The following is a 27,509-nucleotide window of genomic DNA, read 5'->3' as shown; positions in this document are numbered from 1 at the left end:
CCTCTCGGAACCTTCTAGTGTGTTTTAAGACTATAAAGCTGAGGCTTGCTGACTTGGAAACAGGGATTTGAGCCTGAACGGTTGAGAGCTTCTTCAGTGCAGGAATCTGGTTGCGGAGTCTCCTGACCCCGGCTGTGAATCCCCCAATCTGGAGTGCGCCAGGATGAAGTTTGCACCAGGTGATGAGTTTTATTTTTGATTGTTGCCATTGTGATGCGTAACTGTTAGTGTACACCTTCAGTTTCCAGTGGCTATAATCATATGAGGTGTTTTCTTTGAGTATTGACTTTGTGATGTGTGAGTGTCTGTGTGCACATCCACGTTAATCATGTGATGTATTAAGGGTATATATATATATCTTTCTGAATTCTTGCAGAACGTCCAGTATGATCCACTTGTGTTTCATTCCACATTATGGTGTTGTTTTTGTTGCTTTGTCATGTTTGAGCCTCCTTGTGGGAGAGTGGTATTCTCAATTATCTGGGAGTGCGAAGCAATACAGTCAGCGGTGACAGAGGTTTCTACTCCATGTCAACCCTGGCCGAGAGAAAACAAAGGGGGCCATAGAGGGCCCCCTGTGCTTCATTCGCTTGCAAAGGTCTTTTTTAATGGCACCGCAGCGTTTGAAAGAGAAACCACCCTGGGATCGCCACGCCACCCGCCAGACTATTTTAAAGTTGTAATTGGGTGGGCGGTGACGAATATCGGTGGTGCAGGGTGCGCGGCAGTGGAATATTGCCCGCCCCAGCACCCCCAAAAGTCATAAATCGGGCTCCTAAAATGGTTCTGCGAAAATTACTGTCTTCATGCATTTCAAACTGTAAATACATGCAACCTAATACGAACGTGTGATATAATTTGATAATGTAAACATAAGTAACGTGAATATGTAAAGCAACCTGACCGTGGGCTCAATGGTACAATACCACATGCACCACCACAATGCCTGCAAAACATGTTTTAGTTTATCCTGGTCTCAACAAAAATGGATACAAAAGTGGTCTATCCATAGCACCTCGTATTAGAGATGCTACTACCACTTAAATATCTTCACTGTCAAATGGTTGGTCTGGGCTCCACCAAATATTTTCTGTTTTCTTTCTGTCATTCACTCACCAATGTTTTTTTATTCATCATTAGCACATAACGTGTTTGTTTTCTCACATCGGGCTGCACAAGCAGTGTAGAGTTACAGCACTACCTGTCCTACTGGTTTGTTAAATTCAGGTGCTCAAAAAGTAATGTTGAAATCAGCATTAGTGAAGGACCGTCAAATACAGAATACTACTGCAAGTTTCACTCTTACCAGTAGAGTGTAGAGTGTTTCACTAGAGCGTACGTCTCACCATCTTCTATGATTACCTTACAGCTCATACAAGCAAAGCACTCAGGGTGATACTTGTAGACTCCAGCAACCTGTGAAGACAGAATATGAGAATGAGTAGAGTAGGGTGACACACCAGCAGAGGGCACAGATGGTACAGGCTTAAAGTTGCCAGTGAATACACTACAAGACTTTAACTGCAAAGTCTTTCTCCTGCCACACATTTTTATACCCGCCCACTTCCCATCCTTTCTGGCTGTCATGGACAAATACTGAGATAAAGAGTGTGTCATTCATCTAACGGCTTTATTGCTACCCACACTTCATTCTAATAAAAAAATAAAAAATGTCACTAACATTTATGCGTCCCTGGAGACATACAGATATTTTTCAATAACATATGCATTGAAAGAGGACAAAAGAACCAAAAGGAGTGTAGGAAATCTGCCTTTTCTGTGTGCTCACCCCGTATTTCTTACCTTTTGAGGAACTAGATTTATTTGATGGTTTCAGAAGCCTGTGCACTTTACCTCCGCTAAACAGTGCTGAAGTGCCCGTGCACCCTCTTTCAAAATGGTGAAATTGCCATAAACCTAATTGGCATATTTAACTTACCAATAAGTCCCACTGTGTCATGCACTACAGTGACAGTGCAAACACGACTGCAGGCATGCATTTGTAGCTTGGCCTTTTAAATATTTAAAAGTCAACCTTATGTAGGCCTTTTGGCCCCTAAAGCAAGGTGCATGGTATTTAAAAAAGTAGACAAGAAAGTTTGAAAATCTCTTGGGATAACCAAAAGGTTCACAATAACGATATCTACTGACACCCAGTACTAGAAGGGCTGGATGCACACAGTCCTTGCATATGCAATTAAAGAAAATGGACCCTAATCGGCAATTATAATACACACAAATGTTGCTACCTCACAGTCCTTAGTACTCAAGTTTAGTGTGGCCATCTTTCACCATCAAATAAAAGCACAAAGTGGGTAGGGATGGACCGAGAACTTTTACCCCATTGGTTAAGGCTTGCCCAGGAGTCAATCCCACCTACTGGCTAGTGCCTGCCATAAATGTGGTATCTCCAGACACTCACTGTAGAAAACTTCTGGAACCACGGAAGATGCGAAGCGGACTGAATCTGCAGTCTGTGAATAGAGAGGACTTGAATCTGCTTGTTCATGTACCCAGGACAAAGTGGCCCTTCTGGTAAAGCTAGAGGGACACAAAAAGCTACAACCAGCCTATTCCTGCAGCTGCCCAGCTGACCTGTGGCAACTGTACCTGGACTGGAAACGGATTTGTGGCCTCTGCCTGATAGCCTATAAGTCTATACATGCCTCTACTGAGAACTTTGGGGGGATAAGGGGGGCTTTACGAGTGTACTCGTCTGGTGGTTTGGGACTCAAAGGACTAAAGCCACAAGGTAAAGGAGAAGCCTGGTTGGAGTATCCGATCAGGGCTGCATTGATGTCAATCTCAAATTACGCCTAGGTGCCAGACTAAAATGTTTCCTTGGCACTTTATGCTTGTTGGTGCTATTCACTCGTTCCCCTTATTGGAATGTTGTTATTTTGGTGTCATTTTATATATATTTTACTCTATTTTTCTTATTCAGTTTGGAGTCTTTGTTGTTTTGTATTTCAACCTCAGTGCTTTTTAAGTACAGCACAAATAATTTACAAATTGCCCTAAATTAAGCCTGGCTGCATTGTGCCATAGCTACTAGGGGGTTGAGCTCAGGTTAATTTAGTGACTTTGAGGGCTCTACCTGACGTTTGTGATTATTCCATAACCTGGAGCTTCATCCACCTCCCTGGTACCATCACGCTTATCTGTATTCTACAAGTCTAAAACTCCTTTTGAGGTATTCATGGTGGTACTGTTATCTGGATACCCTTGCAACTTTTGAGTCATTTCATCTCTGGTCTGGTGGTACACCGCTCAACACAAGGGTGTTAACTCACCTCTTGCCAAGTTGTTGTTCTGGTCTCTACTAACTAGACTAGAAATGCCCCTGCAATCCTGTTGTGAAATTAACTGTGCCGAGTTGGTTTGTGGAACATTTTAAATCAATTCAGTTTCAGATGATTTACAGTCTGAGCCAAGTGAGCATGTCCCTTAAAAGTCAACATATACCCACATCTGAGCAAAACCACTTTCTAGATGTTTGACAAGAAGGACGGACCTTGGAGTACTGCCTTCTTACACGTAAGACAGTAAGCTCTAATCAGGACTCTCTTGCCTGCATCAGGTTCCAGCAACCTACTGCTAATACACAGGCTTTTGATGCAGAGTTGACTTCTGTGAGGTTAATACTGTGTGGATATCTTGCCTCGAACTGAAGGGAGACTGGGAGTTAATTCAGATGTAATAATGCAATAATCCATCGCAGAAGAGGGAGGCTAACTGCCAGTCACCTAGAGGGAGGTTTCTGACATATATGCATACATCTCATCTTGAGATGAAGGCCAGAATGGCCTGCTGATCCCACTGAACAACTAAAAAAAGTGCGTCGACATCCCATCAGGGTTTAGAAGCGCTATATAAATACAAACCTTCTTTCCTCGTCTATCCTTCTGCTATCCTTCCGAATCCAAATAACTGACTAACATATCGACCACTTAAAATGTACTTGTATGTTTCACTATACTAATTCAACACTAATCGTCTATGGGTCCCAGAGTAAAAGGCTACTCACCGAAAATGCGATTATATGCCTCGTCAGGGGTAGTAAGCGCTATACAAATGCAATTACAATACAATACAATCCACAAGAACATGTCTCCATCCTTCAAATGTCATGCCTTAATAAGTAAAGGTCTCATTAATACTGGCAACAGACAGCTAAGGCTTGGGCTTCTTTTTAGCATCTGGTTCTAATCCACCATGTACAGAGATAAACCTAACTGAAGTGATAACTCCTGGTATGGATTACAGTGGGTAAGGAAAAGCACATGGTAAGGATGTGCACGTGAAGGAACAACAGCCAACACATTTTTCTCCATTTAAATACAATGTTAAAAGACACTTTCAGATCCTGCCAAAAAACTAAAGTACAAGTGTTTGGCAAAAGCAGCAATGTGAGCAATAATACAGGCGTCTAATAAACAAAGTGCTAAGATTAATCAACTTTACAGATATGGTGCTTTTTAGGTCTCGCCTGTCGATGCGCATGCGCATCGAGCAAGCGAGACTATGGGGGCTCATCCACTCTTTATCCAACTTGCAAGGAATCGTGGCGATTCCTTGCAGTGCCCGTGACTTTTAAGCTCAATGCGCATGCGCATTGAGCTTAAAAGCGCGTGCACATGCCCCCAGCCGCCTGCCTTGCCTACTCTCCCGCCCCCTCACTTCTTGATTGCACGGCCGCTAGGCCGTGCCTCCCCTACTCTCCTCCTCCTACTCTGTCTGTTCCCGCACTCCTCCCACACCCCCGCTCCGCCCCCTCCCCTGCCTGCCATGTCGCGTCGCATTTCTCCTCCCCCCTCCCCCCAGCCGCCTGCCTTGCCTACTCTCCCGCCCCCTCACTTCTTGATTGCACGGCCGCTAGGCCGTGCCTCCCCTACTCTCCTCCTCCTACTCTCCTCGCCGTCTGTTCGATAGCCATTGTTTTGTATTTCCTATTTGACATTTTTTTTTTTACCAAGCCGGTTTGGGGCGTTAGAACATAAAATCAACCTGGCAATGTTTGCGCACTTTACAAAAAGGCGTTCAATAATCCCGATTGCAAAGTCTACCTCGTAACCCCCAAATCTCTGAGGTTGACGCCCTCCTCGCGCCCCGGCTTGCTCCTGGTGAAGAAGGTATGTCTCCCGCACCTTTCATGGGCTCCAAGCAGACTGGTAGCACGTGCATGGCTTTTGGCACAGCAGTCTGCTAAGTGACTCAATGCAACACTTGTTTGAAATCCGCAGGAACTTGGCACCAAGAGTGTTGTTTATGTGCGCGATTTGCTCGACTTGAGGAATCGAGCGGCTGAGCTCTCACTGTTTCACTTGTGTCCTGGGCGGAAAGCAAGAACGGTTATATAATTCAGCAGATGGTTTAAACTTTCATAACGTTTCTTCCTTTTGGTTTTTCCATGTCCCCCTTTCTCTAATGAGAACAGATCGGAAAAAAAGGCTTCTTGCTATGCGGCTGGTTCCTCTTGCCCGTGTTTTGAAATGTATGCTTTCTGAAGAGATTTCTGGAGGCCATGGGGTTCCATTATGAAGCAATCATTTCTCAATTGTTAGCAAACTACACATAACTAGAGCAGCCCTTCTGCCAGTAGGAACCGGGACATATAATATATAAAACAATGGTTTAGCCTCCCCTACTCTCCTCCTCCTACTCTCCTCCCCTCGCCCTCTGTTCCCGCACTCCTCCCACACATTAGAAATGCAATAGCCAGTCAACTAGCCCTTTCAGCGTCATGTGACCAGCGCGCCCCATTCAGCTTTGCTGGTGTCGTATCACATGACCCAGGCATGGCCAGTCGTCAGGTTGCACCGCCCTTTGGTTCCCGAGCATGCTGTTCTCAGCCTTCTCCAACATTAACCAAATCGGCAGCGGCCTCCTCGACCGCCCACTCATTCCCGGCCATTCAGCTCAGCTGTTTACATTGCCAAATGTCTTCACAACATCTGCAGCAGCTCGGCTAAAAAAAGCAGGAAAAATCCACAACACCCCCTTCGCCAACCAACTAAATACATCGCAACACCTGGCAAACCTTTTTCTGTACCCTGCTGCTTAACACCCTCTCCCCCGCTCCGCCCCCTCCCCGCCATGTCGCATTTCTCCTCCCCCCTCCCCACAGCAATGCCCTCCTAACAACACACAGTGCTCCCTGATGCAACGTAATTATCCGTCATATTAGGAGTACTTTGTTAGCTAACAAGATGGTTGTACTGAACCCCTCACCCTCACTCACCCTCACTCACCCTCAACCCCTCACCCTCACTCACCCTCACCCTCACTCACCCTCACCCTCAACCCCTCACCCTCACCCTCACTCACCCTCAACCCCTCACCCTCAACCCCTCACCCTCAACCCCTCACCCTCAACCCCTCACTCTCACTCATCCTCACTCACCCTCAACCCCTCACCCTCACCCTCACTCACCCACCCTCAACACCTCATCCACCCTCAACACCTCATCCTCACTCACCCTCAACCCCTCACCCTCACCCTCAACCCCTCACCCTCAATCCCTCACCCACCCTCACCCTCACCCCCTCACCCTCACTCACCCACCCTGACCCTCACTCACCCTCAACCCCTCACCCTGACTCACCCTGACTCACCCTGACTCCCCCTCACTCCCCCTCACTCACCCTCACTCACCCTCAACCCCTCACCCACCCTCACTCACCCTCAACCCCTCACCCTCACTCACACTCCCTCACCCTCACTCACCCTCACTCACCCTCACTCAGCGCAACCACAGCATCATTTAATAAACTTTACGCTATTGGCAATATAAAATAAAATCCACGTATTAATTATTAATTGTTTTTTAAAGCCATTGATTTTTTTTATATCAACACATATAAGTCACATATAAGTCCCGTTAATACAAAACATGTTGCTTTACAAATGCTAGAGGTGTCACATTTACAAAAATTATAACTATTGGCTTTGTAAAGAAGAAAGCTATTAATTTAGCTATTTAGAAAAAACAACACATAAATACAAAAATAAATAAATAACACCTATAGCTCAAACTTTACTACTGCGAGACCTATTGCATTTCCAATGCTTGTTGAAGTAGCTAATTGGTTAAGCTTATTCAGTGAAACTTAATTCAATAAAGATTAACCCGACATTTAATTGCAATTAGGCACTTAATTGGAACAACCCAGTGCAGGAATCAGCTAAGTGGACTATGAACATAAGAAATATCATTAAGAGACCAGCAGAGCTGCTCAAAGCTGCCAGCTTTCTGAAACCCATAAATTGCTCGCCTGTCTCTCATAATCCCTCATCCATCACATTGCTAAGCGCTACGCCCCATAACACGATAACTGCACTTCGGTGGTCATCACACACGACATTGAGACACTTCCCACACAGGATCAGATTTAAAGGTAATACCCTTCTTCTAACCACAGACCACACATTGGAGTGTGCTACTCATGTAGGCCAGCCCTTCAGCGTCCCACATAGGAATAGTAAGGGCTATATATATGTTGCAATACAATACAGAAAACCTCAAAGATGAGAACAAATCCCTGTCCCAGGTTGCATGTTGAATACAATTTGCATGGGTCACAAATATGTGTTTATCTGGCTCATCATTGACTGACTGATTGCATTTTATGAGACATTAAAGAATCAAATCAAATTTTACAGAAAAAATAAATGTCGGGTTAGATGTACAAAGCAATGGGTGTAAGCGCTCTGCTTGCACAGATTCTGGCATGCAGCATGACCAGATGTTTGTGTGCTGCTTTGAAGCACCAGTTCAGCACAATACAAACAGGCTGTTCTCAATGAGTCACAGAACTCAGACTCATTAATATTCACAAGACAGGATTTATTCTGTAACTGCCTGCAAACAGTTACTAATGCGGAGATAGAGTCTTGCAGCAGACAGCTGGCCCATCACTATATTTGCATCCACCATGTGCCAGAACTGCAACTCACTACAGAGTCGTAATGCCCATCACATAGTGCTCCTCTTCCCACTTAATGCTTGATGGCTGCTATCATTTGCACGGTTGATGCGGTCAGTGATGGACAGATGCCACTTTGCAAATAGGTTGCAAAGTGCCACTGTGCATTTGCAAAGGAAACTGCATCACATGGTGTACTGGTTCAAAAGAAGTTTCATTACATATTCCCTACTGCCCTTACTGTTCCACTAGCAATAGAATTTATACTGACATAGGCGTCTTCCACCTTTTGCTGCTGCACTGTTGTTGCTCTCCTACATCAAGATGTCTTCCTTCTTCACATTTACAGGTCAAAGCATGCACCATTGCAGAGACCAACGTAACTGACCCAAAGGTGCTAAGATTCGGACACTGCTTGCGTTAGCTCACCGGGCCCATGCATCAGTCGCAGAAGTGTGTATAATAGTAAATAGCAAGTCTGAATTCTAATGGCCTGACTTAGTCTATCGTTTTTCCAAGCAGATGGCAGTGAATTGTAGAACCGCAACACCTGGTATTCACAGTGCTAAAGAAGTGCAAGAGGCTAGAAGCAAACAATACACAAAAACAGGCTATTTAGCAGTGCCCACCATCACTGGACCGGTCATCAGCAGAGAGCAGCCGTGGCACAGCTCACCAAACTTTTCCCAGTAATCTTTGTGGCAATACAGCTTACTGTCCTTTTCATAGTACAAACTTGTTAGGGCATCGCAGCACTCTGAGCACCTACAGGGGTGAGAGAGATAGAGAGACAATGCTTAGCCTGGCCGTCACAAAATAAACCTTAAGAAACACAGTATATACATAATGATAGTCAGAAATGACCGGCCCTAGAAATATGCCAGAGTACTATCGTAGGGTGCTGGTAGTTACGTTGGCAGGAGAAGGTTTGGACGCCGCTGTACCCGCCCCCTCAATGAGCCAATTTCATTCATGTAAACATGATGAAAATTATCATTTATCGCTCTTTCTGTTAGTGGGGTGTTCAATGTTAAATAAGGTGTTCAATGTTAAATAAGGTTTATATTTAGAGTTCAAATATTCATAGTGACTTATCGCGATACACCAAAGAAACTCTTGATAAAACCACCTTAATATACAATGCGATTTATAAGGACACAGATGGTGAGGTTATCAGTAACCCTGGGCGGTGAACTCCACTCCGTGAGTTTGCGCAATTTTCTGCACTCCTAGTTACATGGAGCTTGTGGAGTTCCGAAAAACTCCACTCCACGTAGCGGACCAGAGTTTTTTTCTTCGCTCGTCTACATCAAAGTTGGCGAGTGAAGAAAATCTACCTCCTGGCGAGATTTTTCCTCATTCGCGCTCGTCAACGCCAAGTTGGCAAGCGTGAGCGAGGAAAATCTACCCCCTGGCGAGATTTCTCAATGCGGGCGGTTGGGTTTCTCAATGCAAGTGGCTGTGTATGCTTGTGACCGCTCGCGTTGAGAATCCGTCCGTTTGTGTTGAGAAAGTTGACGCTCTAGTAGAAAATCTACTTGAGTGGCATAAAGAAATCAGCACCCCCTTGCACTGTGCATGGTGCCGTTTGCAATAATTTCACAGCGCGGACAAACACTGGCGCTTAACATTACAGCAAACACATTTTACTATCGCACATCGCTGCTTGCGGAGCTTCGCGCAACGTTGTGTTTTTTGCATTTTGTGGACTTCCGCAAACTCCGCCCACGCTTAGTTATCAGCCCTTTCATTTGGTACAAACATCTAACTTCACAATTAGCTGGCTGTTAAAGAGAGAACTGAATAGTAAAAGAATTGTAAATCACCTGAAGAAGCCAGGTCAATGATTGTAATCTTTGGTTTGATATAGAATTGAAAAGAGGAAGAATGCATAGTATTGATACAGCGGAGAGAGGAAACATGTATAGTATAAAAGACAAAGAGGAAGAATGTATAGTATTATAAAGTGGAAAGAGGAAGAAGGTATAGTATTAAAAAGAGGAAAAATGTATAATATTAAAAAGGGGAAGGAGAAAGTATGTATTGTATTATAAAGCAGAAAGAGGAAGAATGTATAGTATTAAAAACCATATAAAAATAATGTATAGTGTTTAAAAGCGGAAAGAGGAAGAATGTATAGAATTTAAAAGCGGAAAAGGGAGAATGTATAGAACTTAAAAGCAGAAAGGGGAAGAATGTACAGTATTAAAAAGAGGAAGAATGTATAGTATTAAATAAAAAGGAAGAATGTATGGTATTACAAAGAGTACTAAATGTCTTAAATAAGGAAAAAATTAGCTGAATATCAGAACCTTTCAGGAAAAAGAGGATTATTAGTAAATGACTGTAAAATAAAAGAAGGAGGTTTTAGCGTAAGAACTGTAAAGAAATGTTCAGCTTCCTTCAGGCGGGGGACTCTCAAATATTTTGGTGTGAGATAAACATGGGGTTGCAGTCCATGTCCCAAAGGTTGGTGTCTAGTCTCTAGCTCCTTGATCAGATTGTCATCAATTAATGGGTGGGGGGGGGGGGCGAGTAGATCAAGACTATTACTTTTATGAAGATGCCTTGGAATAAATCCCAGTGGAGACCATCTCTAGAACAAGTCAGTCAATCATTCTAGAGCAGCTGGTACCAACTACATTCCATTTTGTATTTATGGCACCAAGTATATTTATATAATTAGAGTTGGATTATTCTGAATGCTACACTTTTCCAATCCTGAAAGGGGGCCATACATGATCCCCTTTTTAGAAAGGGAAGCATAGAAAATCCTGAATGTTAGCAATTCATTTTCCCAAATGGGTATGACCCAAAAGGTTGGTGCATTGAAGAATACCCATTATCTTTAAAATAAGCGAGGACAGAAAATGGACAGTCAACAAGGGATCAATGCTTTGCGATCAACAGTTGCCAAAAGATCCTTATTTTGTATTGTTGAGTAGAATCCTCTTTCAACTCTATGGACTACTACCAATTATGGTCTAAGTGAAAAAGAAGGAAGGGCTCCTGTCGATCATACAACTGCTATCTACCTATAACTGTGCCAGAGTAGAGGCACTGATAAATAGTAGACTAACTAATAGAATGCCAAAAGGAAATGGCATAATGCATGGCTGTTTATTGGCTCCAAATTGTATTTGGGTTATTTTTGGGTGATAATCCTGCTACATTTGCCACTTTTCTTCCTTTTTCCTCTAAAATTGGGAGTTGCCATATTGGTTTTCTTATCTTGCTGATGGCTTAGCCTTAATGGACCGAACTCCAACAGATAAGCAAAGGAAAATGAATGTCCTAAATACTCATTGAGAAACTAACACATTAGGAACAAACACTGAAAAAACACAAGTTATCAGTTTTACAAATAATTAGACGCAGGCAAATTTTACATTGTGCCTGGCTAGTTCATGTACTTCCGAGTTACATTTGTTACTCAAAACTCCTGAAATGACACCTCATTGTGTAACTATGCACTGTTCGAGGCAAAACTTTACTGAGAGCTCATGAGAATAATACGAATAGCAAGAATGGGAGAGGATGTTGCTATTTCTACTTGTGTTTTCGTGCTATTTTTTCCTGCAACATGCAAAAACATTTGCAAGCAGATTCTACACTATTGCTTTACCTATGGAACAGTATGTTCCAAGGAAGCTTTCTGGCACCCAAACCTTACCACATGTCGCATACCACAGGAGTGCCTACTCGCAGGAGTGTTTCAGAGCAAGTGAAGGAAAGGTGGAGGGTGATAGGAGAGGATTCATCAGGGACATAAATGGCCTGCAGCATGGGAGCAGTTAAACACCCCACCCATATCAGGTTAACCACAACTCAGAACACAGCCAGAGGGCAGCAGAGAGGGCTATCTTGTACTAAGGAGTGCATGGCTGGATGACGTGCATGGAGGAAATGGAGGAGAAAAAGACAAATATCCCTGACATCACACAGTGCTACTTGCGTTCCTAGATTATGACAATGGATAAGCTGGCATGGGGTCTAAAAGATTTTACTACGGATTTTGAAGCAACGTGGGACCCCGTGCTGAGATATGAGTCAGGGGGGATATCTTCACTGACGTACCCGGCCTCGACCGAAGGCTTTACAGCTATCCGAGATGGTCTATCAAAGTAGAGGGCAAACTCCAGGTCACAACTGGACACTTGGGATGGTAGTGGGAATTCTTGAGAATCAACAAAGGAAAGCGAACGAATGATAGAGAAAGAGGCAATTGCAGTGTGTTTTTTCTTTTCTATTCGTGATTTTTTTTTTGTCGGCCAGAACGGAGGTGGGAGCTAGTGGCAAGGAAGGAAAATTTGGTGTTCCATTTTAAAAAGTTTTAAAAATAAACGAGGTGAACAGATAAAACTTGTATAACTGCAAATCACAGACTACTTCTGCGGTTCCATATGAAAACATCACAAAAACATCTAAATAAAAAAATAAAATTTAGACCTTAAATCTCGCTCTACAAAAAGTCAGGCATTTAATTCCTACATTCAGCCAACTCACTTTCCACATATAGTACAACTGGATAGTTTACTATTATAACTGCATTCCTTGTATATTTGGGGGCAAGTGTTTAATGGAGGAATTAGGAGAAATAAAATAATGGCATAAGGGATGCACTTGAGGTAACAAGTACACACATGGGACTGGCAAAAAGGCATGAACATGTTTTCAACACGTAGAAAGGACAATGCAAAAGTCACACAAAGGCAGTGAATGCAAGAACATCTTGCAAACAACTTATGAAGATGTGAGAAGAGAGCCACCACATGGGACACGTAATGCAGATGTAAATCACATGTGCATAAATACCTCTCCTATTGTGAGGTCATCCCTTTAGCAAAACAAATGTTGAGATATCACGCATCCAGAGAAAACAACTCATGCAAAAGACAACCATCCTCACTAATCAGCCATTTATGTAAATAACATACTCATGTATTTACAACATCTAGCTAATATCACCTGAGTGCGCCCTATCTTGTGCTTATTTTTTCTCCACCACACCACTAAGCGCTACGAAAAGAGCACTGCATGGGTCATCCAAACATGAAATAAAATCACATTCCACACAGGCTTATCCCAAGTACAACACAGCACTTCACATGATGTAGCCTCCCGCCCCTCTGATAATGTGTTTCGGCATTCCACATTCGAGAATAAAGCCCTGTACAAAAATGCAATTACAATACAATGAAAATTATTTTTAATAAACCTGACTGAGTTGCATTTTGCTGGCAATGTGCCTCAGTGAGTTCAACACCTGCAGTTGACTTCTACTGTGAACTGTACGTCACATGTCAAATCCCCTGGCATGGTCAGATCAGCCCTCCATGTCAAAGTCAGTAAATCAAGTATCAATTCACTGGCTTATAGTAACAACTGCTCTTTGCAGTACTTAGGAAGGGCAGAAGTGTGGTATGATTTATGTAGTGCTATATAAAACGTTAAATAAAAAGGCTGCGTTTGCAATATGTCACGGAATGATATTCGCTCGGCCGGAGCACACTTCTGACTAGGATGGGCTATGCAGAGCCTTATGTGGATTTATGATGTGGATAGTCACATGTCCTCCTGTTCAGAGGGGATTTACTGAGTTAGCGATTGGTAGCTGTGAATAACTGGCGGAAGACTTCAGGGGACACCACAGACCAATAAAGAGGAATCCAGATGCGAAAAACTTTCAAGTATCTACAGGTAACGTGAACAATTTTATGTTATTTTTGCCCCCTTCCTCCGTACTATTTGTGAGACAGGAAAAGGCTGTAGACCATACATGCAAACATGGCCTTTCTTGGTACAGGAATGCCCCTCTTCATGGTGAAGGAAAGGAGTGTATCCCTGCCATGAGAGACCCAACTGCAAGTAACTCTGAAATCTAGACTACCTTAGCCCACAAAATCCTAAGAGCACCCTGCAAGCCAATGCCAGAAATTGACATTGAGCCCAGAGTCTGGACCAGAGGACATGGAAAGGTGCCAAATGCCTGCCCTTGGTTGGGCAAGAGATAATCCTGTCTCCCTGGCCAAGTACAGTGAGTGGAGGTGGCAAACGTACCGTTTATTAGTGGCTGAACAGGCCTTTTTAGCTATTAAGGGATATGAACACGATGCCGACTAGCCAGCTTAAGTAAAGTTCCACCCACATGTCATGATTAGACCCCTCACTGACATCAATGTGTGAATGTGCATGTATAGCAGGGCTCCATACTGTTGGTGAGTCTGTATATATGCGGTTACCAGTGGGATCCATTTTGATTTGACCTAATTGCAATACGGCAGAAGATGGAGGTTGCGATAATGTATTAACTGCATCCCAGAGGATGAGAGTGTAATTCTAGATACAGAAGGATCGAGACAGGACTGCTTTTAGAAATTCTGTGATCTCCGAGCACAGGATTGACATTTAGTCCTTCCTGGTGGCAGCCATGTGGTTATTAGTAGGGACATCGGGGTAACTAAGCATAAACAGTTGCTAGTGAAAGAAGTTTCGGAGGAGAGAGTGGGTCCTTTGTTTTCCTGAGTTGTCTAGCCTGGAGGTTTGACAAGAGCCTTGTGTATAGCTTCACAGCCATTGTGCCAGTTTTGTAGGTAATCCTGCTTGGAGCCAGCATTGTCACTACCTACTCTGAGGAGCCCTCACCTTTTGCAAATAACCAATATGCCCTTTAGAAAAGAGCATAACTATGAAAAGAAAATTAAACCAAGACTATTTCTAAACTCAATATCCATCACCATTTGAAAATATTTTCATAAAAATGGGTTCCAACTTCCCCAATTTGTTACAGTTCTAGCTGATTCACTGCCAACGGAGAAAAGCAGCTGTGTACCAAGACTGATATCGCTGATAGCTAGTCTCCTGAAGGTGAGGAAACACCACCTGATTTCTGGCAACCTTACTGGAAGCTGTGGGTCAGCCAGTGAACATGGGAGCTGCCTGCTTGCTGACAGAGCCGTGCAAACAAAAGGCTGTCTACCTGTGAAGGAAAACTCCGTTGCAAAGCTTAGGGTGAGGAGTGGCCCAGTGTGAGTAGATGAAGTGTAAGAGTGCAGATAAGACCAGTGAAGAGCCCAAGGTCCCGTTATGTCCCGGCCAGACTGCCAAGTCCTACTAAAGAGTGGCTATTTTGGACTTGCTAGTGTCCACTGCAAATTAGAGACTGTTTTTCGCCACCGAGGTCTCCAAATTGGCCAGACGTCTTGTGCTGTTTCTACTTTCATTGCACTACAGCGATTATACCAGTTCCCCAGACCGAAAGAGGATGAGGTTTCCTTCACAATCACTGGAGCAAACTGCTGAAGGTGTCTTGTGGACCTGCTGCTGTGTCAGACAGTGGCCGCAGAGAGGAGATGACGGGGCGTCCAAAATAAGCCTTGGTGAGAACAAAAGCTTGCTTCGTGCCCAGTCACACTTGTGCTTGGTGATACCGAGTGAGCATCACATCAGTACTTACATACACCCGAGGGACAATTACTGAACTTTATCTAATAGAGTTTGTTGGGTCGAATTAGCAAACATTCACTACTTGAAGACCGATCTGTTCGTGGACCATCTTACTACAGAGTGGATATTCATTATGTGAGGGATGGACTCATAGCTTATTCATTCTTTGTAGCTGTTGCAAGGATATGCTTTTCAGCAGCATGGTTGGACCCAGAACCCCCTCTTTTCAGTTGTGTTTTTCGCAATATTTTACTTAGATGAGAGCTTGTATCTCTGCAAATGTACTGGAGCAAGAGCTAGAGGAGCTTTTTTATGGTCCGCAGGGAACAGGTAGTTGGATACTGCAGAGTGTTTTTTTCTCTAGTAAAGAATTAAATATCATGAAATGTGCTTTGTCGTTGGGATTTAACTATGTAATGAAATATGGATGATGTTATTTATAAGCTTGTATTCACAATCGCTGATAATACTGTTGTCATGGTTCCTCTGTATTTGTACTAGCTTTAGTTGTTATTTGTTCTTTTTTCCCTATCTTTCCTCAGTAAAAATTAATAAAAAAGGACTGCTGCAATAAAATAAACATTTGCAATGCAATAGGTCTCGCATTAGGAAAGTTTGAGCTATTGGTATTGTAAATGACATTTTTTATTTTTGTTTTGTTTTTGAAAATAGCGAAATTAATAGCTTTGTCATTGACAATGCCAATAGTTATAACTTTAGCAAATGTGACACCTATAGCATTTGAAAAGCATTATGTGTTGTATTTACGTGACTTACATTTATTGATATTATAAATAACAATGGCTTTGAATTTTTTTACTAATTAATGCTTAACTAAAAGTTATTGTAATTTATAATGGCAATAGCTTAAACTTTTGTAAATAAGCTTTGTGAAGATTATGTTCAGTGTATTTTATTGTGACGAAAATCCAAGAACAGAAGTGAAATATTAACCTCTTTTTCTTACATTTGTAATAAAGCTTGAAACATTGAGAGAACATATTTGAACCAGTTGTTGTTGAATGGTTGCCCAGATTGATGCTGTGGTGGCGCTGAGTGATGCTGTGGCGTTCAGTGATGCTGTTGTAACGCATAGTGATGTTGTGGTGCCCCTGAGTGATGCTGTGGTGGTGCCGAGTGATGCTGTTTGCTATGCTATGTTTTGTTTTGCTATCCTATGTTTTGTTTTGTTATGCTATGCTATGTTTTGCTATCCTATGCTTTGATTTGTTATGCTATGCTGCTCACCGATTAGAGGCGGCAGACCCAGAAGCAGAGGTCGGCCCGGGACCAGGGTTCAATTCCCGACGCGGCAGGGTACGGAACCAATGTCAGCGGGATCGATAAATCTCGCCTCGTGCCTCTCTAACCATGGGTCCCACGCTGCAACTCTGGGCAATAGCTTGCTTAATCTCCACAACGGCCCCCTCGCTGCTGGGGATGCCTGGCTTCACCTTGGGGATGCCCAACAGGGACCATCTCACAGGGAAAGCCAGGACGGGTTCCCCAGTACACATGGGGGCCTACTGTTGACAATCAAACATTTCACAAGCGCACAGATTGGGTGCAGTTTATTTTATTTTTCATAGGTTCTTCAAGGCTGACACTTAGATTGTATTTTAACACACCTTTCTCTGAATAGTGGAAACAACCATACGTTGTCTGTTGGAAGACTGGTCCATAGCAATCAATTTCCCAATTGCATCAAATAATGCAATCTGCCTCAAGCTTGCAGGACAGGTGTGACGTTGACTGATCCATGGAAAGACGCTACTCTTGTCCAGCTAGTGCTCAGGGCCTCATACTTCTTGGTTATTCAACTAATGTCCAGGTTTTACAGATCATACATTGTTCAGGCTAAAGTATGCGCTGTGTTTGGAAACTGTCTATGCTTTTGTAAGTAAAGCGCGGGGCAGACTCTGGCCTTTTGTTTAAGTCTTGCTTTTAATCAGAGCCCAGGGGCTCTGATTAACAGCAATACTTAAACAAAAGGCCAGAGTCTGCCCTGTGTCCTTACAGCACACAGGAGCTGTGACACAGAAGGCAGAAGGGCACAAAAAAGAAGGGGAAAACGAGTGAAACAGAGGGCAGAAGGGCACCAAAAAAAAGGGGGAAACGAGTGAAACAGGGCAGAAGGGCACAAAAAAGAAGGGGGAAACGAGTGAAACAGGGCAGAAGGGCACACAAAAGGGGAAAAGGAGTGAAACAGAGGGCAGAAGGGCACAAGAAAGGGTAAAACAAGTGAAACAGGGCAGAAGGGCACAAAAAAAGGGGGTAACCGAGTAAAACAGAGGGCAGAAGGGCACAAAAACAAGTAGAACGGAGGGCAGAAAGGCACCAAAAACGATTGGAACAGAGGGCAGAAGGGCGCAAAAAAATGAGTGGAACAGAGGGCAGAAGGGCACAAAAAAGGGTAAAACGAGTGAAACAGGGCAGAAGGGCACAAAAAAGGGGATACGAGTAAAACAGAGGGCAGAAGGGCACAAAAACAAGTAGAACAGAGGGCAGAAAGGCACCAAAAACGATTGGAACAGAGGACAGAAAGGCACCAAAAACGATTGGAACAGAGGGCAGAAAGGCACCAAAAACGATTGGAACAGAGGGCAGAAAGGAACAAAAATAGAGTGGAGCAGAGGGGAACAAAAACGAGGGCAAAACGAGTGGAACAGAGGGCAGAACAGGCCAGTTTAACCAATTCATGTCATGGCGTGCTTATCCAATTTGCAAACGGCCCTGTATGTGTAAAAATGCACCATCTTTTCACTTTGTAAAGTATCGAGTGCCATTTGGCACCGCAGACGCGCGCGGTTTGGTTCCTGGCGCACATAGCCATGGTTGCAGCGCACAGAGACCCTCCACTGCCGCACACAGAGGAAAAAAATTAGAGGGAACATTGATCCGGTTTATCATTTACTTCAGTGAATTTAGAATCAATCATTTTTATTGCATGGTAAAATATCTCACAACACAGCTCAGCTGCCTACATCCAATGGCCGGCAGAGCGTTTTCTCTTGACAAAAGGCACAGCGTACGGGTCCACAACCCAGAGGGCGACCCCACGAAAGAAGTATCGGGCCATAACAAACAGCCAGAGCAGTTGTGTAGCTACCACTTTTAAAACAGAAAAAACTAACAAAAGAGACAAACACCCAACCCCCCCATCCTCCAAACCCCCGTACCGCCACCCCCCACCTTGCTCAGCATCAGCCTCTAATTCCAACGCCCACTCCCCACCTCCCCCAGGCATGCCCCACCACTACTCAGACAACCTTAGTGACCCCTTCAAGGTTCTAAAGGAACGAGCTGAAGGATTTATAGGTACTTCGGGCACGTGACCTCCCTCAGGTCTTTAGAAAGGAGTTGTAGGAATGGGCCCCATAGTTTCGCATATTCTGCACCCCTCCGATCCATGCCCAACGAAAGGCGTTCCATAGCCAAAAGGTGCCAAAGCCTTTGAATCCAATCCCGCGGGTCAGGTGAGGCCGAGGAACCCCATTACGCCAATAGAACTAGCCGCGCTGCCAGCAAAGCCAGTGCAATCTGTCTACCCCGCAGCGAGCGCAAAGGGAACGACTTAGGATGAGGAAGTCCCAACAGCGTATGCTCAGGTGCTCGGGGCAATGTGATCTGGAAGGCATCGTCTAAGTCATCAAGAATCGTTTTCCAATACCGCTCTAACTTCGGACAGTGCCACAGCAGATGCACCAAAGTACCCGAGCGGCCACACCCCCACCAACAAAGGCCCGACTTCGTTGCAACCCATGCCTTGATGCGTGCCTTGAGTATAATACCTTATAGGCGGACTCGGTACCAGATGTGTTAGAGGCGGTGTGATGTACGCGATAGAAACGTGCTCCCACTCCTTACATGTCAGTGGGCGCCCCAGCTCCGTCTCCCAGCGAACCGGCGCCTTCGTACGCTGTCTTTTGAGATGTAACAGAATTATAGCATAAGCTTACCGTCAACTTTTTTGCAAACTAACAATTTTTTAAAGGCAGTCAAAGGGCGGGACATAGAAGCGAAATTAGATGGCTGGGTCACCCAATGCGCTACCTGCGAGTAATGAAAAGCATCGGACTCTGGCAGAGAAAAATAGTCTTTACATAGCTGGGGAAAAGGAATCAGGCCTTCAAGGTCAAAGAGGGAGCCCACTCTTTTACAGCCCTCCTCCCGCCAGCGGTGGAAGACCGGAGACGCACAGCCCGGCAGAAAATCTGGATTATCAACAAAGGGAGTCATAGAGGAGGGAAATGTAGTCCATAAAGTTCCAATGTTTGCTGGACCAGGGCCTATTCCACTCACTGATATATCAAAGACAGGACGCCTGATAGTAGGCCGTCAGCGAGGGGAAGCCCATCCCACCTGCAGACTTGGGAGCGGTAACAAGAGACAAAGCAAGTTTTGGCCGTTTGTTGTTCCTCAAAAATTTATTACGGAGCCCCTATGCGCCAACATCCCCCCCCCCTTTATCCCCACTGAGGTAGAATTTGTGCCGCAACCGCAGGAGGGCGTGCTCTGCCCTATCTAAGTCGAGGTGTTTCCGCATGCGCCGCTTTGTCTCTAACCCCCTCCAAACTCTTGGGGCCCTCGTCCTCGTATGGATCGCTTCCAAGGTACCCACCTCCTACTCTAACTCTGCAAGTTTTTCTTTGCGTACCCGCGCATACGACGCCGCAAGCGCAATAAACTCCCCCTGCACTACCAACTTCAGGGCCTCCCATACCGACACTAGGGATATACCATCCTGGTCATTGTCCGCGAGGTAGTGGGTGATAGTGTCCCTTATTCGTGTGACTGCCGACTCAGAGTGGAGCAGGGAGTCACGGAGGCGCCAGCCAGACAGCGGCGGTCGCTTGCCATGAGAGGTGAGCAGTACCGAAATAAGGGCATGATCTGAGAGGGAGCGTGGGGTAATGGCTGCTGCTGACAAGTGAGGCAGGAGAGAGGATTTAGCTAAGAAGTGGTCTAAGCGCACATAAGTTTTGTGTGCTGCAGAGTAATAAGTGTAATCGCGCTCAAGGGGGTGCTGGACGTGCCACACATCATGCAGCCCACCCTCTGACAACCACTGCCCACCCCACCCCCTGCGACATTGCTCCTGTTTGGTGAGACCGCTGCTCAGATCTATCCATCCCCAGATCAATTACTATATTCAGGTCCACACCCACTAGCACCGATGCGTCTGGAGACGTCAAAACATCGGAGAGGGCCGCCCGCAGGAAGGGCTCTTGGCGGTCATTCGGGGCATACAAAGACCCCACCGTTAGCTGCGTGTCTCACCACTGTACACGGACAGCCAGGTATCTCCCCTTGATGTCAACCACCTGGGAAAGGATTTTGCAATGCACGCGAGCGCTAAACAGGATCGCCACTCCATGCTTCTTCGCTGGACCCGAGGACCAAAGTTGTACAGGGAAGCGCCTATCTTTCCTCCGCTTAGTATCCCTAGAGAGGAGGTGGGTCTCCTGCAACAAGCACACATCGCCTTCAGCATTTTCCAATAGGGAAAGGATGGCCGAGAGCTTGACAGGGCTGTTCAAGCCCCGAACATTTAGGCTCACAATCTTTAGATCCCTACCTATAACCCCCGGAGGGAAGGTAATAGCCAGTGCAGTACCCAAGTATAACAGAGCTAAGGGGACCATCGTGCGTGGCCTGCGGGCCGGACCTTCGCCTGTCTGGAGAACTGATGCAGAGCCCCAAAAACAACCCCAACCCCCAAACCCCGAACTACAATGCTGAACCACACAAAAAAGAAAGAAACTCAAGAGTCGCATGTAGTGACTATAGTCAGTCTGACAGAACCAACTGTTAGGGGAACAAGGCGCCATCATGGAACCTTACACACTCCTGATACAGGGCACTTCCGACTCACAAGGACAGAAATACCAGAGGAAACACTCTCTCCTCCCAGAACATCCCACCTCCGGCGCCGCAGAAGGACCCAACCAGTGCCAAGCATGTGGATCTCAAGGGACCCCAGAGTTGTCAGTCACCAACGCCACCGAGGTAACAGCAGCTTCTCTCTCCAGCAGGCTCGTGGTTAGGTCCGGTTTCGCTGGCGGAGACTTCCCAACTCGCTGCCATTCAGTGGAGCGTCTGCACCGCCGAGAAGGTGACCAGACGTTCCCGGGCAAAGGCGCAGGCCCCTCCAGACCCAGGATCTCGAAGGCAGCGTCCAGCGAGCGAACCTGCAGGAGCTTGCCCTTGTGCTTGAAGATAAGCTGAAACGGGTGGCCCCACGGATAGGGGATGCCCTGCTCCGGAAGGTAGTTAGTGATAGGCTTAAAGTCTCTGCGCTTGATGAGGGTGGAGGCCGCCAAGTCCTGAAAAAGCGCTGGTTGATGGCCCCGAAATTGCACAGGATTGAGGTCACGGGCCTTCCGAAGGAGCCTCTCTTTAATCTGAAAATCGTGCGCACACACACACCAATATATCCGGCGGCAGGCCTTCGGCACTCCTCTGCAAGCCAATGCGGTGGCGCGATCCAACTGAATTTCTTGCTCGTCCCCTTCGACAAGTATTTGTCGGAACAGCGCACCGACATACTCACGCAGATTATCTCCTTCCCCGGGACGGCCCGGGTTCTAATATTGTTCCGCCGTGATCGGTTCTCCAAATCTTCGGCGTGGGCCTGGAGATCTAGATTTTGTTCCGTGAGGCAAAGGACATCCTGCTGAAGTTGGTGGATGTCATCCGCGGTCCCAAAGTCATGTTCTTCCAAGGTCGCCACTCGCTCCCCAATGGCGTCAACATCCCGCCGCATTTGCGTACATCCGAGGATAGCTGAAAGCGGAGTTCCAAGATGTCGTCCTTTATGGCCAAGAATAGCTCTATCATGAATGCTTTAGTCGCCGGAAGATCATTACCATCAGGTTGCGAGGACTGGACATCCGACTGCGAGGCAGCATGGCCCGGCGCCTTTTGGAGCAGGTCTTTCAGGGGGTTTGTCCCTCCTATTCCTGGAGGTCGACATTGCGCCGCAGTCAGGGGCCCAAGCACGGCAAGGTTATAATCAGCTCCCCAGGGATGCAACTGTAATTCATGCCCGTCGGGGCACAAGCCCTAGCCCAATCGACAGCTCCTCACTCCATCACACTACACGTCCCTCGTGGCAGTCCAGCAGAAGGAAGGCCAGAACCAGGCCAGGATCCAGCCCCTCAAAGCACCATGGACCTCCTGGACCAAAGTACGGTCTCAACTAGAAGCAGGGGCCTCAATCAAGGGCCCGGATGCCAGCCACAGTAGACATATACCAAGGTCGGCGGCACTCCACCCAACACACAGCGGTGACCCCCTCAGCCACTCCGTCTCCCACCACTGGGTCGCTCTGCCCCGCCGACCGCTGAAACACGAACCGAGCAGGCGGTCAAGGGGTACCACACTACACCAGCCCCACACTCAAGTAGATTTAGGCCTCCAAGCTCCCGTCAGGGCAGCAGACCCCTCTGCACTCTGTCTGCTGCAGCCAGCTGGGTAGGACTCAAATAGGCCCTTATAGCGCCCACCACCACAACCTGCAGACTAGGCCCAAATCTCATCAGGGAGACACCACCTGCCGACACACGGGCCGATGGTGAGCCCCCGGGCCCCCAGGCCCCAGCCACACAGCAGTGCCCACATAGGGGCAGCACCAGGGGGTGCTCAGTAGCGCTGACCGCTCCAGGCCACCCTGCCGCAAGGGCGATCCCAAGCTAGACGCCGCCTGTGGCCTCAACTCTCACCCAGCAGGGCTTCCACTCAGCCCAAGGCGCCAAAGAGCTCCCCGCTATAGTACACAGCCAGACGAAGGAGAGGGGCTCTGCCTGCCGATGCTCGGGCCGACATTAGGCCCTCTCACTCTGCAGGGGTCCCGGCGCAGCAGGGCACGCACAGTCTCCACGGCCGGGGGAGGGCCGAGGCCTGCTGTCTTATCCCACACAGTCTTCCCCTCGGGCCCCACTTATAGGCCCCCGCACTCTCCCAGCGGGACCGCCACACCAGCAGGCAAGGAGGAGAGGGCCCACTAATCACCACAGGCACAGCTATCGAGGCCCCGCTCCCACTCCTCTCACCAGGCCTCCCACCGTCCGCCGACCGAGCTCCCAGTCTCGCGCCAACCGCCCCTCCGCTCCTCACCTCTCTTCGCCCATCCCAAGGTCCCAATGGCAACACGCTCAGGTTCGGGTGGCGCGGGAGCACACACCCGACCCCGGGGGGCTCGACTGCTACCGCTTCCCAGGAACCTGGGCGTGAGCCGCACTGCACCACCCCGGACCGCCCGCGGGCCCAGGCTCCACGCTCCCCACGTGGGCCAGGCTGCAGGAGGGGAAAATGGCGGCCGCGCTCCTGGGCTCAACTCCACCCGCACACCTCTGCTGCCTCTCCCCACAGGTCTCCAGGCACTCAGACAGGTCTTGCTTCGCCGACGCCCCACATAACACGCCAGTCAGTCGGAGCTTCAGGGCGGGAGACAGCCCCTGTAGCTTTTTACCACGAGGCCCGCCGGACCACGGCAAGACCGGGGCCGGCTTTATTGGAGGAGGCGGCAGCAATATTCCAATAAGCTCAAAAAGAAGCACACCCTCGATATCAGAATCGCTCGTTGATACAGCAGTGCTCCGTGGCGGGCTCGGATGGGCACCAGGTAGGGCGAGATACAAGGCGATATTCTGGCGGCGCCGGGACAGGAAAGCACGTCCTACTCCGCCGCCATCTTAGCTACTCCCCCCTACTTCAGTGAATTTAGAGTGCTCCAGTCAGATTCTTTAAGCAGATCTGTATGAATTCTGCAGTGGCTTAATAGTTTATCCGGGAGGGAAGATACTCTAAATCCATATTAATCCTACTGATCGCTCATCCATAGTCTAAAATGTACCATGCCACCCGTCAATCAAAAGCACTTTGGTGTCTCGCAGGGGGTATGATGTGATACATAAATGCAATTGCAAAAAAGCCTGTATATATAATAAAAATATCTTAGATAATTGGAAGTCAGGATTTAAACCCCAGAGAGGAACAGAAAAAGGCCTCCTGGATGTCTATTCAGATGTACAAGTCATTCCTGATAGAGAGCTGCTGTGGTCTTGAAGCTATGTGACCTCTTCGAAAAATTCAACTGCCTTGTCCATCCCTACCTGCTGTCTAGGAGTGGTGACAGCCAGAACAGCGATGAACTGACTTGCTTCCATCCGCAGGGAGAACCCATAATCAAGGGTTTGGCTAGGGAAATCATTTTCAATTTCGGCGCAGGTCACACATGCAGTCCGATAGGCTCACCATGCCTTTCATCTTCTCTTTTTAACATCTATTAGCAGCATCTACACTATCTGTTAAACTGACTTGTGTCATTCCACAATTCCGCAGATACACAGGACAATTTTAACCTCTCATTCGCCTAAGCAACATTTAGCTTCTTTGAGATATGTGCTTGGTGCCCTCGGTCAGTTAGTGGTCACTGCGCAGTATCCTAGAAGGTTACAGTTTACCAGAGGTATCTCACGCCCACCAAGTCTACTGGCCTCAAGCTGGTAAGCCAAGTTATTTCTTTTGGACACTTAATTCTCCAGGTGTATCAAAGTCAATAGGCAAAGGCTTACATTAGGAGATGATAGGAACTGGAAACCCAGCTACAGCATGAGTCAGTAAATAACACATTAAAGACTAAATGTTCAATCAGTGCTGTATCTTCAAAGAGGGATATGACATATTTACAGGTAGGTAAATACAGCACTAGAGACATATCACATGGAAAATACCGGAAATGATTGGCACCACCTTGTCTCAGATAAGACCCAAATACTTTATAACTTGAATGACCAGGGCAATATTCATCTAAGGGGTAGTGATTGGATTGAGCTTAGGAACTTGAAAGCTTGTCAGGTTTTTTTTCTGCTATAGTGATCCTCTGTGTAGTCTCACTCTGCATTTCATGTTGGTCACTTACAGAATTCAATATCTGATGCAAATCATACTATGGTTCTTCATCTTCCCTTTGGGAAAAAAATGGTTAAAAAATTTCCTGGGTCGATCACTCATTTGATCAGTAGTTGTTTCAGTGTTGGAAGTGTTCTAAGTTAGCTGCATGACAAAAGTGGCAATGCCGTGGAGGCAAACTCGAGGTCTCTACTTCACAGGGCACAGGAGGTTCCATGAAAAACTGCTACATGTAAGTGAGCATACAAATCGGTACCTCCTGTTGCCTATGGGTAATGCTCAAACAATCAGATGCGCTTTGTTTTCCAGCAAATTACATAGAAAAATGGCAGCCATCTTTTTTTTTTTTTTTTTTTTTTTAAACCTTTATTGTGCAGATAGAGCTGACAAATACGGGCCTACAACCCATCGGGCCGGCCACCACACTGTATTAGCACATAGGCCAGGAAAGAAGCTCCAGCAGGTCTCCGATATAACAGATGCAACAAGGCGAGGCAGAAAGCCACAAGGAAACCACCATGAGTAGGTAAAGTGAAGGTTAATTTTATAATATAATAGGGTGAGTAGCAGGAATATTGCAGTTATTAGGGTCCAAAAGTCCGTGACGGGTCGTTAGCAGGCAGTAAAACAAAACACAGCGAGTTTCAAATGGAACAGCTACATTATAGCAAGGGCAAAACGTGAGCCCCACATCAGCAAGCAAGTCCAACCACTGCCCAACGCCCACCCGTTACTACAAAAATACGCATCAATACATAGAAAGGAAGTCAGGATTGCAACACGAAGCCATCCGCTACATCGACCCAGGTAAAGGGAGAAGGAAGGGGAAAAAGGGGAAAGAACATCAAGAAAAAGGGTTGGAAAAACAGGGAAAGGAGGACGCGGCCCCAAAGCATGTGCCCCATGGCAAGTAAAGCATACGAAAAAGGGCCAGCCTATGGAACCAAAGGAAACGGGAGTAATGGATGCGCAATGAACATCGGTGGCAGGGAGACCGTAGGCCCACGCTGGCAAAAACACCCCATGAGGCCTACATGTAGACGCAGCGTCCAGAAAAAAGAATACACAAGAGCCATAGAACCAAGAACAAAAGAAAAACAAAAATACAGACCCCCCCCACCCACCCCGCCCTGCACCCCTGCAGAAGGCTACGGCCTACCCCCCCAGCAGCGTGCCTGTCGCCCTAACCGGAAACCCGAAATATAGAGGAGACAAAAAGTAAGAAAGGAACCATATAGGCAAAAAGAGAGGAAGGGGAAAGGAAGGAAAAAACTATTGGGAGAGGAGACACATAATCAAAACTATCAGCTCCCAACTCCCCCGTCCGAGCACATTTAGAGCCCACGAGAAGAAGAAGTCATTTCAAAAAAACAGGCACCAGGAATATGAAGAGGAATCAATCATACATGTATAGCCGCAAGGCGGTCATCCGGCCATGCCACAAAGTAATAGTCCGGCGGTACAAGTTCATCTCAACCCTGTCCTCGTCTGGCCAGTGCCATAGGCACAGAGTGCACAAAGAACCAGAACATGAGGGGCCAGAGGTGAAAAGCAGGAATTCCAATCGTCGATCCACTACACAAATTATAACGGCTTCGGACCGGATGAGCAAAAAAGGACGGCAACAGCAGCAGGCGACTCAAGCGCAGCCCCGCCTACCAAGGGTAAAAAATTGCCCCGGTGAAACAGTTACAGGATCTCCGCTCGGCAGGCCGAGGCAAAAAATCACCGGGAGACCCGGCGAGACGGATCCGGACGGATCTCGGCCAGAGGCCCTCCAGTACATCCACCACAGGGAAGAACTCCTGACGATACAAGGCAGCAGGCATCTGTACGTCCAAACAAGCGGTGGCCTTAGTATCTTCAATGTCCAGGCCGGGCACCGCAGCACACTGAAGCGGCGAAGCCATACACGCAGGGGACGGCCCAACGAGCCCGGTACAAAGGCTACCATCCAGCCCAGCGACAGGTACAGTCATGGAAGCACGCCAGGAACACAAGGCGGCGAAGACGTCGCCAACTGTAGGCTCACCTTTACGGTATTCAGCAAACGTGCCGTGCGGCAAGCCAATGTCGCCATCCCCAACTAGGCGTAGATGCAGGGTGCAGGCCGCCATCTTTGCAGCCCGGCAAGGCCGCGGCAGTCTCCGACCCCAATCCGGCCACCAACGGAGCTCGATAGGTTCTAGCCGGCGACAAGCAATGGAACCCCCAGGGCAGAA

The 27,509-nt window shown here is 46.8% G+C and overlaps 1 protein-coding gene across 2 annotated transcripts in view; it reads right to left on the bottom strand.

Moving 5' to 3' along the window:
- Positions 1 to 27,509, bottom strand: part of LIMK2 (LIM domain kinase 2) — a 313,781-nt gene that overhangs the window by 140,468 nt on the left and 145,804 nt on the right. For both annotated transcript variants that reach the window (XM_078667709.1, XM_078667710.1), the window contains 2 exons: positions 8,556 to 8,691; positions 1,307 to 1,416 (listed from right to left, as the gene is read on the bottom strand). In XM_078667709.1, coding sequence (XP_078523835.1) covers positions 1,307 to 1,416; positions 8,556 to 8,691 — 246 coding nt within the window. The remainder of the gene's footprint in view (positions 1 to 1,306; positions 1,417 to 8,555; positions 8,692 to 27,509) is intronic.

Source organism: Lissotriton helveticus, chromosome 11, assembly GCF_964261635.1.
Source record: "Lissotriton helveticus chromosome 11, aLisHel1.1, whole genome shotgun sequence".
Taxonomy (NCBI): domain Eukaryota; kingdom Metazoa; phylum Chordata; class Amphibia; order Caudata; family Salamandridae; genus Lissotriton; species Lissotriton helveticus.
Note: the sequence above shows the minus strand (reverse complement) of the source record. Positions and strands in the feature narration are given on the sequence as shown.